This window comes from Bombina bombina, chromosome 1, assembly GCF_027579735.1.
Source record: "Bombina bombina isolate aBomBom1 chromosome 1, aBomBom1.pri, whole genome shotgun sequence".
NCBI lineage: Eukaryota > Metazoa > Chordata > Amphibia > Anura > Bombinatoridae > Bombina > Bombina bombina.
Window position 1 is genome coordinate 295,867,325 of NC_069499.1, and position 16,535 is coordinate 295,883,859.

Genomic DNA, 16,535 nt, shown 5'->3' on the forward strand with positions numbered 1-16,535 from the left:
AAATCATACCTGTTTATATTGTGAGGAGGCCATGGTTTTCCCACCCACTTGATTATGTTTCACATGCCTAAACACCGTTATAAAGTCTAAGAAGGGAGACAACCCTGCGAAAGGCTCTTAGCCCATCTGAGCCATCTGCCTCTCAGGACTCAGTGTCCCATCAGATTATTACCCTTGCTACATTATCCACTCCACATGCAGTTCCCCGTAGCACATCTAATCCTCCATCCGGAGGGGGCCTTCTTCCTGCGGACTTTGACGTGCAGTTACAAACGGCGATGTCTGCAGCCCTCAGTGTGTTACCTCGCTCTAACAAACACAAGAGAAAGGTTAAACATAGCTCTCCTGACCCAGAGTCATCTAAATATTTATCGGATTTAGCTATTATGTCCCAGTTATCCGATGATGAGCTAACCTCTGTAGCTTCAGAGGGTGAACTTTCTGGGTCGGAGTCATTAGCGTCTAGACCTCCTGCTGCGGAGGAACCATCCTTTAGATTTAAAATTGAGCACTTGCGTTTTTTATTAAAGGAGGTTCTGTCTACGTTAGAGGTTCCAGAGGCCGCACTGCCTGAAGAACCTATGATACCTAAATTAGACAGAGTTTACGAAGACAGGAAAGTTCCTTTGACTTTTCCTGTGCCAGTTATGATGGCGAACATTATTAAGAACGAATGGGAAAGAATTGGTTCTTCCTTTTCCCCCTCGTCTACTTTTAAAAAGTTGTTCCCGGACTCCTTAAGTGGATTTGTGGGGCTCCATTCCTAAGGTGGATGGTGCTATCTCTACCCTTGATAAACGTACTACTTGAGGATAATTATTCATTCAGATAGCTAATGGATAAGAAAATGGAAACCTTTCTGAGAAAGATGTTTCAACATACGTTTTTTTTGTTTCAACCGGCGGCTGCAGTTGCCGTGGTTGCCAGAGCGGCTACCTACTTGTGCGACTCTTTGTCGGAACTCAATGAGGTGGAGTCTCCCCTCGAGGATATTCAAGACAGAATTAAAGTTCTAAGAATTGCTAATTCTTTTATCCGTGATGCGAACATGCAAATTATTCGCCTAAATGCAAAGGCCTCTGTCTTTGCAGTCCTAGCCCGCCAGGCACTCTGGTTAAAGTCTTGGTCTGCCGATATGACTTCTAAGGCCAGACTCCTTTCTCTTTCCTTCAAGGGAAAGATTTTATTTCTATAGTTACCAGAAGCAAGGGTGCCTTCCTACCGCAAGATAAGAAGAACAAGTCTAAGGGACATCAATCTTCTAATTTTTGTTCCTTTCATTTTGATAAATCCCAACGACAACAATCCTCCTTCAAGCCCGAGCAACCCAAGAGTACTTGGAAGCCGGCTCAGTCCTGGAATAAATCCAAGCAGAATAAAAAGCCAGCCGAAAACAAATTGGCATGAAGGGGCAGCCCTGATCCAGGATCGGATCGTGTAGGGGGCAGACTGTCTCTTTTTTCAGACGCCTGATTCAAGGACGTACAGGATCCGTGGGTCCTGGAGGTGGCATCTCAGAGATACAAGATAGGCTTCAAATCTCATCCGCCAAGGGGCAGATTCCTTCTCTCGAATCTGTCTACCAGACCTGAAAAGAGGGATGCCTTTCTAGGGTGCATTCGGTATCTATCCTCCTTGTTGTCCCGGTGCCTATCAAAGAAAGAGGTTTGGGGTTTATTCAAACCTTTTCGTGGTCCCAAAGAAGTAGGGAACTTTACACCCAATTCTGGACCTAAAGTGCTTAAACAAATTTATCAGTGTCCCTTCCTTCAATATGGAGATGATGAGGTCCATCCTTCCTTTAATTCAGGAAGGCCAGTTTATGACCACTATAGATCTGAAGGACACTTACCTTCATGTTCCAATCCACAGGGAACACTTTCAGTTTCTGAGGTTTGCATTCCTGGACCAGCACTTCCAGTTAATTGCCCTTCGGTTTGGTCTAGCTACTGCTCCAAGAATCTTTACGAAGGTTCTGGGGGCTCTTCTAGCCGTTGCCAGAACTCAGGGTATTGCAGTAGCCCCATACTTGGATGATATTCTGGTGCAAGCACCATCCTTTCGTCTTGCAGAAGAATTCCCAGAGTCCCTTCTCAGTCTTCTTCGATCACATGGATGGAAGTAAACTTGGAAAAGAGTTCTCTTATCCGAAGTACCAGGGTGGAATTCCTGGGTACTATAATAGACTCCATATCTATGAGGATATTTCTAATAGACCAGAGACATTGCAAGCTAACTTCGGCATGTCTTGACCTCCGGACCTCCTTGAGTCCCTCTGTGGCTCATTGTATGGAGGCGATTGATCTCATGGTGTCCTGCATGAACATAATTCCTTTTGCCAGGTTCTATCTCAGACCTTTCCAACTGTGCATGCTGAGGCAGTGGAACAGCAATTATTTAGATCTGTATCAACAGATTGTTTTGGACAGCCGGTCGAAAGAATCACTCTCTTGGTGGCTCTGTCCAGATCATCTGCTTCTTAAGACCATCTTGGTAGATTGTGACTACGGACGCAAGCCTATCCGGATGGGGAGAAGTTTGGGGTGCCAGGAAGGAACAGGGGTTGTGGACTCAGGAGGAGTCCTCCCTCCCGATAAATATTTTGGAACTACGGGCAATCTTCAAGGCCTTGAAGGCTTGACCACTTCTGGGTTCATCCCAGTTTATCAGATTCCAATCAGACAATATAACCTTGGTGGCTTACATCAACCATCAAGGGGAGAAGTTCCTTGGCGATGAAGGAAGTAGCTCAGATTCTGGAGTGGGTGGAGGCCCACAGCTGTTCGCTGTCAGTGATACACATTCCGGGTGTGGACAACTGGGAGGCAACCCTTCCATCCAGGGATGTTTGCAGAGATATGCAGCAAATGGGGGACTCTGGAGATAGATCTCATGGCGTCCCGTCTCAATACCAAGCTACCTAGGTTAGGGTCGAGGGATCCCCAAGCAGGTCTAATAGATGCACTAGCAGTGCCCTGGAGGTTCAACCTCATATATCTTTTTCCTCCATTACTGCTTCTTCCTCGAGTGATGGCCAGCATCAAGCAGGAGCAGGTATCAGTAATCCCGATTGCTCCATCGTGGCCGCGAAGGACGTGGTTCGCGGATCTAGTAGGGATGTCCTCATCTCCTCTGTGGAAGTTACCTTGTTGCAGAGACCTGCTGATACAAGGTCCATTTGTTCATCAAAATCTAGATTCTCTGAGGTTGACTGCATGGAGATTGAACGCTTAGTCTTATCCAAGAGAGGTTTCTCTGAGAGTGTCATTGATACTCTTATTCAAGCTCGTAAACCAGTTACTCGGCTTATCTACCACAAGGTGTGGAGGACCTACTTATTCTGGTGTGAAGAGTATGGTTTTTCCTGGCACAGAGTTAAGGTTGCCAGGATCTTATCTTTTTTCCAGGATGGGCTGGAGAGGGGCCTTTCTGCTAGTTCCCTGAGGGGACAGATTTCAACCTTGTTGGTTTTATTGCACAAGAGAGCAGTGGCTTCCTCTTGGGCCTTTAAAAACGAGGCCTCTATGGATCAGATTTGTAAGGTGGCTAACTGGTCCTCCTTACATACTTTTTTCAAAAAGGTTTGATGTTTTTGCTTCAGCTGAAGCATCTTTCAAGAGAAAAGTTTTGCAGGATGTGGTGCCCTCAGAATAGGGTCTGTCTCTTCCTTTTTGTTCCCTCCCGTTATTCATTCAGTGTCCTCTGGACCTTGTGTATAGTTTTCCCAACAGTAATGAATGAAGCCGTGGACTCTCCCTATCTTAAGAAGGAAAACATAATTTATGCTTACCAGATAAATTCCTTTCCTTCCGGATAGGGCGAGTCTATGGCCCTCACCCGTTTTTTCTTGTCTATGGGTGGAATTAAGCCGTGGACTCTCCCTATCCGGAAGGAAAGAAATTTATCTGGTAAGCATAAATTATGTTTTCCATCAGGATACTATTATTGAAATTGTCCTTACCTAGTTGACATAGTGTAGGTGTTGCTGTCACTGTCAATAATATTTTGATCTGGTCCCTTCCAGGTGATGATTGGCTTTGGGCGGCCACAAAATTTACATTGTAAAGTCACTGTGTCCCCAAGCACACACACCACATCCACCAAAGGCACAAGGAACTCAGGAGCCACTGCATAACAAGAGAAACACAGTAAATTACCTCATTAATATGATGTTCTAAGGTATGTTTAGATTATCCAGCAGAGAACACTTTAGAAAGTCTTTTTATATGGACACTGTAAACATCTAATAAACATGAGAGTTACAGAGACGAACATTCAACAACACTCAATCAGCAAAAGCTTAATAATAAATCTCACAATGGGATCAGAAGACATGCTTGAGTTTTAACTGTATAATCTCTAACAAATATTTACTAAAGGTTGAACTGAATTACTATGGTATTGAGAAGAGACTACTTACCTTCTTGGATGAAATTTGGGTTCATGATCTACAAATAAAAATAAACAGATAAATTATTTATTCTAATAAAATTAAGCCCAGAGCACTTAACTGTCAGTAACACACAGAGTATCAGAGGTAAAATCACTGCTCAATGTGAATTATGAACAAACATGGGGGTTAACTGATTTGTGTTTGTCACTGGCAAGATTAAATTGTTTTTAAGTGCTACTGGCAGAAGGTGGGTTAAATCACCTGACATTAATATTTTACACACCTTAGCTTTACATAGCACATACAGCAGTGAAGGGGTAAAATTTGTGCTTTACTTTTTACTGGCAACCAAAAGGTTAAATCACGGATTGTGTCACTGAAATCAAAATACTCTGGAATGTTCCTGGCAACTAAGCTGTGTGTTGAAGGCAAAAGAAAAGATCAGTAAAGTCACTCAACCACTTCATTGTGTGTTACTGGTACAGACAAGGTGCAATCAGTGTTCTGTCTGAGTAACTGAAAATAAGGGGGTTAAAATGTTTGCTCTGTGTTACAGGCAACCTTGTCTACAGTCAGAAGTGGTGTATAATCACTTTGTTTTGGAGAAATCTATATGACTTTATCAGAATGGACCTATAATGAGGGATTGAGGGTAGAATAAATACACAAGCCTGAATGAACACACACACACATAACATAATTTATGTAAGAACTCTACCTGATAAATTAATTTCTTTCATAGTAGCAAGAGTCCATGAGCTAGTGACGTATAGGATATATATTCCTACCAGGAGGGGCAAAGTTTCCCAAACCTCAAAATGCCTATACATACACCTCCCACCTCACTCATACCTTAGTTAACGTGTAGCCAAGAAGTGAGGTGTAAAAGAAGGAGTAAAAAGCATACAAAAAAAGGAACTTTAAAAAAAAGAAAGTGCTTTATACAAAAAATCATAACCACAAAAAATAGGGTGGGTCTCATGGACTCTTGCCACTATGAAAGAAATGAATGTATCAGGTAAGTTCTTACATAAATTATGTTTTCTTTCATGTAAGTGGCAAGAGTCCATGAGCTAGTGACGTATGCGATATAATACCCAAGATGTGGAAATACACAAGTCACTAGAGAGGGAGGGATAAAATAACAACAGCTAAATGCGCTGAGAAAGTAAATCCAAAAAAATAATTGTTTTCTTAAAAAAAAAAAAAAAACTCAAATCAAAGGCACTAGAATCAAACTGAGACAACTGCCTGAATAACCTTTCTCCAAAGGCTGCTTCCAAAGAAGCAAACACATCAAAATGGTAAAATTTTGTAAAAGTATGCAAAGAAGACCAAGTTGCTGCTTTGTGAATTTGATCAACTGAAGCTTCATTCTTGAAAGCCGAGGAAGTGGAAACTGATCTAGTAGAATGAGCTGTAATTCTCTGAGGCGGAGACTACCCCGCCTCCAAATAAGCTTTGTGTATCAAAAGTTTCAACCAAGATGCCAGGGAAATGGCAGAGGCTTTCTGACCTTTCCTGGAGCCAGAAAAAATAACAAATAGACTAGAAGTATTTTTAAAATCTTTAGTAGCCTCAACATAATATTTCAAAGCTCTTACCACATCCAAATAATGTAAAGACCTTTCAAGAGTATTCTTAGGATTAGGACACAAGGAAGGAACAAAAATGTCCCTATTAATGTTGTTAGAATTCACAACTTTAGGCAAAAATTTTAATGAAGTCTGCAAAACAGCTTTACCTTGATGTAAAATCAGATAAGTAGACTCACGAGAGAGCGCAGACAATTCAGAAACTCTTCTAGCAGAAGAGATAGCCAAAATAGATAACACTTTCCAAAAAAGTAATTTAATATCCAGAGAATGCATAGGCTCAAAAGGAGGAGCCTGTAAAATCTTCAAAACCAAATTGAGACTCCAAGGAGGAGAAATAGATTTAATAACAGGTTTGATACGAATCAAAGCCTGAACAAAACAGTGAATATCAGGAAGTTTAGCAATCTTTCTATGAAATAAGACAGAAAGAGCAGAGATTTGTCCATTCAAAGTATTTGCAGACAAAACCTTATCCAAATCATCCTGAAGAAACTGTAAAATCCTAGGAATTCTGAAAGAATGCCAAGAATAATTATGAGTGGAACACCATGAAATATAGGTTTTCCAAACCCTATGATAAATCTTACTTGAAACAGACTTACAAGCTTGTATCATAGTATTAATTACTGAGTCAGAGAAACGTCTATGACTAAGAACTAAACGTTCAATTTCCATGCCTTCAAATTTAGAGATTTGAGATCCTGATGGAAAACTGGGCCTTGAGACAGGTCTGGTCTTATAGGAAGTGACCAAGGCTGGCAACTGGACATTTGGACAAAGTCTGCATACCAGAACCTGTGAGGTCATGCTGGTGCTATCAGAAACACATAAGATTGTTCCATTATGATCTTTCAGATCACTCCCAGAGGCGAAAAAATGTAAGCAGGTTGGTAAAACCATGGAACTGCTAGAGCATTCATCATTTCAGCCTGAGGATCCCTGGACCTGGAGAGGTAGCTGGAAAGTTTCTTGTTTAGACGAGAGGCCATCAGATCTATGTCTGGAGGACACCACATCTGCACAATCTGATAGAACACATCTGGACGGAGAGACTACTCCCCAGATGTAGAATCTGACGGCTGAGATAATCTGCTTCCAAATTGTCTACACCTGGTATATGAATTGCAGTGATTAGACAAGAATTTGATTCTGCCCAAGAAAGTATTAGAGATACTTCTTTTATTGCTAGAAAACTGCAAGTAATAGAGGCAAAGGCCTATAGTTATCAAGTTCTGGCGGACCTGATCTGACAGTGCGGATCAGGTCCGACAGACCTCGCTGAATACGGCAAGCAATACGCTTGCCATATTCAGCATTGTACCAGCAGCTCACAAGAGCTGCTGGTGCAACGCCGACCCCTGCAGACTCACGGCCAATCGGCTGCCAGCAGAAGGGTGTCAATCAACAAGATCGTACTCGATCGGGTTGATTTCCGGCAATGTGTGTGCGCCTGCTCAGAGCAGGCGGACAGGTTATGGAGCAGCAGTCTTTGTGACCACTGCTTCATAACTGCTGTTTCTGGCTAGTCTGATGACTCGCCAGAAACACAGGGCATCAAGCTCCATACGGAGCTTGATACATATGCCCCAAAGTCTGAAGAGCTCTGAAAATAGCACAGAGTTCTAAGATATAGATTGGTAACCTAGCCTCTCGAGGATTCCAAACTCCTTGTGCTGTCAGAGACCCCAAACAGCTCCCCAACCTGAGAGACTTTCATCTGTTATGATCACAGTCCAGGTAGGACAAACAAAGGAGGCCCCTTAAACAATAAGGTGATGATATAACCACCAAGTCAGAGAGAGTGGAGAGTTGGGATTTAAGTATATCAGTTGTGATAACTGAGTATAATCCCTGCACCATTGGTGCCACATGCAAAACTGTAGAGGTCTCATATGAAAACAAGCAAAAAGGATCGGGTCCGATACTGCAATCATGAGACCTAAAACATCCATGCACATAGCCACTGAAGCGAATGATAAGAGACTGAAGGTTTAGACAAGCTGAAACCAATCTCAAACGTATCTTTTCTGTTAGGGATAGAGTCATGGACACTGAATGTATCTGGAAATCTATTGAGCTAGTACCAAGATATCGTCCAAATAAGGAAACTGCAATACCCTGCTCTCTGATTACATATAGAAGGGTTCCTAAAACTATAAAGAATATTCTTGGTGCTGTTGCAAGGCCAAACGGAAGAGCGACAAATTGGTAATGCTTGTTTAGAAAAGAGAATCTCAGAAAATCATAGTGATCTGTATGAATCGGATTGTGAAGATAAGCGTCCTGTAAGTCTATTGTCGACATGAAGTGACCTTGCTGAACAAAAGGCAGAATAGTCCTTATAGTCACCATCTTGAAAGTTGGGACTCTTACAAAACCATTTAAAGTTTTCAGATCCAAAATAGGAAGAGAAAAAGAAGGCGCTCCAATGGCGTATTATCCTAGGAGTATAATCCCTCCACATTCAATGGCCCCAATAGGAAATATACTCACAAGCTTCAAGCACGTATCGCAAAGTGCAAAATAACACAGTCTAGGAAATTAGGAGCTTCCCAGCTAGCTCTCATATAGCGTCAGTGATGTCCAGGAAACATTTTTTGGATTTAGATTGTTATCTCCCGGTTAGACAATGTGATTTTTTGATTGATGCTATTAAGTTTATTCTTACTCATAATTATTTTGTTTATTTAGATAAGTTTTTTTTACAGATCTGTGGAACGGCCATGGGGACACACTTTGCCCCTAGCTTTGCGAACCTCTTTATGGGGTTCTTTGAGCAAGATTTTATTTATGAATCTAAGATTTCCCATAGGTGAAAACATGGCATCATCAGGCAATACTCCCTTCACATCCCTCAGACAAACACTGTACTTTGAGAGGAACTGGGCTTCAATATGCTTAGAAGCGCCTATCACAGAAGAAAAATCAAGCACAACTTGCTTCACCGCAAAGTTTGTAAAACTAAGGTATGAGTGAGGTGGGAGGTGTATTTATAGGCATTTTGAGGCTTGGGAAACGTTGCCCCCTCCTGGTAGGAATGTATATCCCATACGTCACTAGCTCATGGACTCTTGCCACTTACATGAAAGAAATATATATAAATATATATATATATATATATACACATATATACATACACACAAACACAAAGGGGTAGATTTAACAAGGGCCGAATGGCCCTTGTTCCCCTTGTTTTCGCTGCTCCATAACTTGTCCACTGCCTCTGAGGTGGCGGTCTTCAATCCGCCCGATGCTATATGGTCGGGCAGATTGACACCCCCTGCTAGCGGCCGCGAATCTGCAGGGGACGGCATTGCACAAGCAGTTCTAGTGAACTGCTTGTGCAATGATAAATGCCAAAAGCATATGCTGTCGGCATTCAGCGATGTCTGTCGGACATAATACGTTACAGCATATATATATATGATATGGTAAATCTTACCACAAAGACTAAAATAATCCTGTACATAGAATTAATTTACTTTATTCTTAAGCATGTAGGTTTATGTGTGGATATATTTATGGACCTAAATATGTGGCTTACCTGGATCACATGCTTAAAAATCTCTCCTTTTATATGTCATCAAAGTGACTCAACATTAATGTCTATCAATAAGAGCACTATCTAACAAGGTCATTACTACACCAGAAGCAAGGCCAGGAGAGCAGATCTGGTAACCCTGCTAATGTTTAAATGGAACTGTGGTTAATAATACACTGAAAAATATATTTAAAAAATAAACTTCTAGAATGTCAATTTAAGAGATAACAGCAAGCTGTAAAAATACTAGTGTATCTGTTAAAAAAACACAGGTCTCCTTGAAAATTTACTTTTATACAAAACATTTTTTTAATAATAGGCAGAACATAACAAATGTTAATAATGTTCAAATTGTTATGACTTTTGAGTGTCTGAAAGAAGTTTATATTTTACGCCAGGCTGGCAGTCGTTACAATCTGTAAAACTACTAATTGGTTTCTGATTAGCCATAGAGATATTTAGCTCAAAAATCAAATTTTGTGAGCGGTTGTAAATATTTTAGCTTGAATATTATGATGATGTGTGTATGTTAAAATTATTATTTCTTTCTTATGACACGGTGAGTCCACGGAATCATCAATTACTGTTCTGAATATCACTCCTGGCCAGCAGGAGGGGGCAAAGAGCACCACAGCAAAGCTGTTAATTATCACCTCCCTTCTCACAACCCCCAGTCATTCTCTTTGCCTTCAGTGCAAGGAGGAGGTGAAGTATTAGGTGTCTGTATTAGATTCTTCTATCAAGATTTTTTTATTTTGAAGCCAGAGCAAGCTTGCTCTGATCTTCCATCACAAGCTGGGTTTAGCTGTACTCCACTCTCTTCAGTAGGGCTGTGGTAGCTTTTAAGCAGTTAGGAACTTGTAAAGTGTGCTTTGCTGCGTTTTCCTAACCTTGTTGCTGCCTATGGTATAGAAAGCCTGAGTAGGTTTACTCTGTTATTTCTTTTCTCTACAGATCTCTGTGAGGAGTGGCATCCTCTCATATCAAGTAGGCTGTCCTGCTGCCAGACGGCTAGACTGCAGGTAAGTGCCTTTTCATCTTCTGGGTAGGAGACTAGCACTATAAGGGTTAAGAAGCCTTCTGTGCAACTTTATGTGGGACAGATATATCCTTTAGAAGGATATTTTAGGCAGGATGCAGGCACTTTATGGTGACAGGAGACTAGGGGTTAATAAGAAATCCCCTGATTGCCTGGGCTCATGTGTAGGTTTAGAGGCACCTAAGAGGTTAATGTCACCTCTAAATAATTTTTTATGTGTAGGACTTGTATTTTTAGCTTCACAGTATGGAGACATTTTTGTGTAAGTGCGCTGTGTATTTACGCTGCGCAGTTTGATGGCGGTTTACTAGCGTCCTTTTTAAAGAAAGGTTACCGCCTCACTGCCTTGTGAATAGGAGCAGCCTCAGAGTTCAGCGAAACTGTACTTTGCTTGGCTCAGGGTCAAACAGACCTTCCTGGTGGCTTGGTCGCATGGTGGAATGAAGCGCGATGTTAAAGACAGTTGCGCGCTTTGTTCCCATGCTGTTACTGTGTCCCTGCCTCCCTCTTCACAGAGAAGGAGCTGCGGCGCCATTTTAGTCTGAGAACGTAACTTTCTTGGCTTTTTATGAAACAGCGCAATGTTAAAGCTAATTCCTAGGCGATGCAAACTATATTGTAAAAGGTTTCCTTACAATGTTTAAAACGTTTATTAGGATATGGTGTTCCTTAATGTATTTGAGGGCAGACATCATTGCATCACTGTGTCTGTTACAACATCCCTTATATTAACTGTTTTTAAAGTGACAGTCTTGTTTTTTCGTTATAAAACATTAAAATTGATTTTATTTTTGCCTCTCAGTTTTCTTTTGCAGGGAATTCTGTTTGGGTTTTGACACTAATATTGTTTTCAAATACGCAATTTATGTGTTCTTGTTTCGCTAGATCTCTTGACATAGAGATTACGCGTTGCCTCTGAACCCAATGTCTCCCAGGATGATACTGTGTAGGCATTACTACAGTTTTCTCCTTACACGTCCCTTTATTTAGCCTTTATGGCGTCACCTGCTCTGCCCTGCGGTTCCTCGTTATCTCCTGGTGGAGTTATTTGCCTGCAGAATTTGCTGCTCAGGTATCTTTTGGGTATCTGTGGCATGATCTGCTTTTCCTATTTTTAGGGGAAAATCGCAGGAGGAATATTAGTGATACAGATAGTAAGGTTTCTGAACCGGATGCTACTCTGATTGCCTTCCTTGTAGGTCTGATGAGGAGGATACACAAGTAGTCTCTGAGGGTAAAATCTCAGATTTAGACAGTACGATTGCTTTTTTCTGATGCTGAAGTAGTATTCTTCAGACTTCAGCCTAAACACCTTGTGTGTGATTAAAAGAAGTTTTTGCTGCTTTGGAGCAACTCTGATACGTCTGTCGTTGTCAATCACTAAAGAATCTAGTGAACTTTATAGATACTAGGATTCCTCAGTGGCACTTTTTCCTGTAACAAACCGTGCTAGAGTTTTTTTTTCACAGGAATGGGAGAGCTATGCGTGGAGTTTTCCCCGTCTCCTGTCTTTAAAAGGATGTTTCCTGTCATTGTCTCCATTAAATATCATACGCATGGAGCCTATAGTAGTAGGGCATTTCTACTATGGCTAAGAGAAATACGATTTCTAGAGAGGATAGCTGATTAATGGTCTAAGGTGCATCAAGTGCGGAATTTTATTAGTGCAACGTCTTGTTTGTTCCAATTGATAGGGACTCCTTTAAGGAGGAGATACAGAAGAGAATTAAGGCTCTTAAGCTAGCCAATTTCTTTATTTCTGATGCCACCATGCAAGTCTTCATGCAGGGAGCCAAGATATTTATCTTCGTTGTGCTAGCCTGCGGGGCTTTGTGGCTATATTCATGGTCAGTGAATTTTTCCTCTGCATCCAAGCTTCTGGCGTTCCTTACAAGGGTAAGACCTTGTTTTGTCCAGATCTGACAGGAATATTTCTGATAGTTCAAGTAGAAAAAGATCTTTTCTACCACAGGACGAGATATATAGATCTACAGTAGTTCTGCCCCAATCCGGGATGGGTCAAGGTGGGGAGCTGAATCTCTCCATTTGTATTCAAACATGGATACCAGATTTCCCAGATAGGCTGTGGACATAGTACCTCAGGGTTACTACATAGTAGTCATTCCTCTCCTCCCTGAGGTGGGTTCCTCCGTCAATTTTATCTGCAGGCCAGATAACTGTGTGGCTTCTCTGCCGTGAGAGTGATAGTTCCAGTTCCTGTAAGGGAACAGGGTCTAGGATTTTATTCATTCCTGTTTGTGGTTCCGAAAAAGAGGGAATTTTTCATCCTATAGTAGACCGAAAGTGTCTCGACAAGTGGTTCCATTCTTCCTTTGGTCTAAGAGTCTCAGTTCATGGTGACCATAGACCTGGAGGACCTTAAGTTCCTGATTTTTGCTTTTCAGTCAAACACTTTCAGTGTGTGTTCCTTCCATTTGGCCTTGCCATGGCTCTCAGAGGGGGCTATATTGGCAGTGATAGGTTGACATAGAGATTACGCGTTGCCTCTGAACCCAATGTCTCCCAGGATGATACTGTGTAGGCATTACTACAGTTTTCTCCTTACACGTCCCTTTATTTAGCCTTTATGGCGTCACCTGCTCTGCCCTGCGGTTCCTCGTTATCTCCTGGTGGAGTTATTTGCCTGCAGATTTTGCTGCTCAGGTATCTTTTGGGTATCTGTGGCATGATCTGCTTTTCCTATTTTTAGGGGAAAATCGCAGGAGGAATATTAGTGATACAGATAGTAAGGTTTCTGAACCGGATGCTACTCTGATTGCCTTCCTTGTAGGTCTGATGAGGAGGATACACAAGTAGTCTCTGAGGGTAAAATCTCAGATTTAGACAGTACGATTGCTTTTTTCTGATGCTGAAGTAGTATTCTTCAGACTTCAGCCTAAACACCTTGTGTGTGATTAAAAGAAGTTTTTGCTGCTTTGGAGCAACTCTGATACGTCTGTCGTTGTCAATCACTAAAGAATCTAGTGAACTTTATAGATACTAGGATTCCTCAGTGGCACTTTTTCCTGTAACAAACCGTGCTAGAGTTTTTTTTTCACAGGAATGGGAGAGCTACGCGTGGAGTTTTCCCCGTCTCCTGTCTTTAAAAGGATGTTTCCTGTCATTGTCTCCATTAAATATCATACGCATGGAGCCTATAGTAGTAGGGCATTTCTACTATGGCTAAGAGAAATACGATTTCTAGAGAGGATAGCTGATTAATGGTCTAAGGTGCATCAAGTGCGGAATTTTATTAGTGCAACGTCTTGTTTGTTCCAATTGATAGGGACTCCTTTAAGGAGGAGATACAGAAGAGAATTAAGGCTCTTAAGCTAGCCAATTTCTTTATTTCTGATGCCACCATGCAAGTCTTCATGCAGGGAGCCAAGATATTTATCTTCGTTGTGCTAGCCTGCGGGGCTTTGTGGCTATATTCATGGTCAGTGAATTTTTCCTCTGCATCCAAGCTTCTGGCGTTCCTTACAAGGGTAAGACCTTGTTTTGTCCAGATCTGACAGGAATATTTCTGATAGTTCAAGTAGAAAAAGATCTTTTCTACCACAGGACGAGATATATAGATCTACAGTAGTTCTGCCCCAATCCGGGATGGGTCAAGGTGGGGAGCTGAATCTCTCCATTTGTATTCAAACATGGATACCAGATTTCCCAGATAGGCTGTGGACATAGTACCTCAGGGTTACTACATAGTAGTCATTCCTCTCCTCCCTGAGGTGGGTTCCTCCGTCAATTTTATCTGCAGGCCAGATAACTGTGTGGCTTCTCTGCCGTGAGAGTGATAGTTCCAGTTCCTGTAAGGGAACAGGGTCTAGGATTTTATTCATTCCTGTTTGTGGTTCCGAAAAAGAGGGAATTTTTCATCCTATAGTAGACCGAAAGTGTCTCGACAAGTGGTTCCATTCTTCCTTTGGTCTAAGAGTCTCAGTTCATGGTGACCAGAGACCTGGAGGACCTTAAGTTCCTGATTTTTGCTTTTCAGTCAAACACTTTCAGTGTGTGTTCCTTCCATTTGGCCTTGCCATGGCTCTCAGAGGGGGCTATATTGGCAGTGATAGGTTTCAGGGAATTGCTGTGGTGCCCTTCTTGGATGTCATAGGGGTTCATGCGCCATCTTTTCAACAAGCAAACTCTCATACAGAGACCTTGTTGTTTTCTTCATTCCCACGGATGGGAGTGAATCTGAAAATGAGTTCCCTTGTTCTAACTACAGGGGTAGTTTCTTAGGGACCATATTAGTTTCCCTATGGAGGTAATGGTCTAATGGTTGCTTCATTGGACTTCATTCCTTTGATCGATTGCATCTGAGAGTATGTGATCATGCAGGACCAGGAATCTTGGGGCTCTGTCTCGGAGGACTGATCTGGATCTGTGACTTGAGATTCTTCCCTCTGGATCAGTGATAGAGTGTTCGCTTAGCTGCGAGAGTTAGCGAGATCGTTGACCTCCAGAATCTTTTGGTTTCTCAGGAGCTTCTGTCTTGGAGCACATACTTCCGGAGTCTTTCCTAAGTAATAGTGTCCACGATCGCTAGCCCGTTGGGTTGGTGACTATGGTCTTAGGAGGAGTCTGCTCTCCCCATAACCTTTGTGGAGTTGAGAGTTACCTTCAATGCTCTGATGACTTGGCTTCAGTCACCTTATCTGCTGGTCAGTTTTTAGTTTAACATTTTCATCTCAGTGGTTAGCGAGATCGTTGACCTCCAGAATCTTTTGGTTTCTCAGGAGCTTCTGTCTTGGAGCACATACTTCCAGAGTCTTTCCTAAGTAATAGTGTCCACGATCGCTAGCCCGTTGGGTTGGTGACTATGGTCTTAGGAGGAGTCTGCTCTCCCCATAACCTTTGTGGAGTTGAGAGTTACCTTCAATGCTCTGATGACTTGGCTTCAGTCACCTTATCTGCTGGTCAGTTTTTAGTTTAACATTTTCATCTCAGTGGTTACATTAACCACCTAGGAGGAACCTGGAGTTCCTTTGCCATGATTGGCATGACTTGTTCAGTGGGCTGACGCTCACTTTCATTCCCATTTTTCACTTTCAGGAGTGAATACCGGGAGTAGAGAGTTCCTTAGGCCGCTCTGATAGATGCTCTGGCTGTCCCTTGGGATTTCAGGCTGGTATACCTATTTATTCCAGTTGCTTTCCTTCCACGAGTCATTGCTCGTGTCCACAGGAGAGCGTGTCGGTAATTCTAATAGTCTTTGCATGGCCTCACAGGATCTACTTTGGAGACCTCCTCTGAGGAAGGACTTCTGATCAGGGTCCCTTCTTTCATCTAAATTTCATTTCTCTGAAGCTGTCTGCTGGGAGATTGAATGCTTAGTTCTGTCTAAGCGTAGTTCTCCGAGTCGGTCATTAAGACCATGATTCAGGTTTGTAAGCCTGTTATGAGGAAGATTTACAATAAGATATGATGTAAATATCTTATTGGTGTGAATCCAAGGGCTACTCTTGAAATAGGGTCAGGAATCTTTGAAGTTTGTCCTTTCTGTAGGAAGGCCTAGAGAAAGGCTTTGTTAGTCAGTTATCTGAAGGGTCAGCTTTCTGCATTATCCTTTTTGCTGCATAGGCGTCTGACGAACACGCCAGATATGCAATCCATTTGTCAGGCCTTGGTTAGTATTGGGCCTATGTTTCAATCTGTTGCTCCTCTTGTGAGCATTAACTTGTTCTTAAAGTTTGGCAGTAAGCTCAGTTTGAGCCATTGTATTCCATAGATATTAAGTTGTTATCTTGGAAGGTTGTTTCTTAGTGCTGTCTCTTCTGCTTGGAGAGTGTTGGAACTCTCAGCTTTGCAATGTGATTCGCGGTATCTTATCTTTCATGCCATGGGGAGGTTGTTCGTTCTAAGTTAGGTTCCTTCCTAAAGAAGTTTGGAAAGACATTTTAATTAGGAAATTGTGGTTCCTACTCTTGTCATAGTTCTTCTTTTCTGAAGAACATTTGTTGC

General features: G+C 42.0%; 1 protein-coding gene across 1 annotated transcript in view; it reads right to left on the reverse strand.

Moving 5' to 3' along the window:
- Positions 1 to 16,535, reverse strand: part of KALRN (kalirin RhoGEF kinase) — a 731,621-nt gene that overhangs the window by 57,162 nt on the left and 657,924 nt on the right. The window contains exons 45-46 of the mRNA XM_053698064.1: positions 4,421 to 4,448; positions 3,962 to 4,127 (exon numbers count right to left, since the gene is read on the reverse strand). Coding sequence (XP_053554039.1) covers positions 3,962 to 4,127; positions 4,421 to 4,448 — 194 coding nt within the window. The remainder of the gene's footprint in view (positions 1 to 3,961; positions 4,128 to 4,420; positions 4,449 to 16,535) is intronic.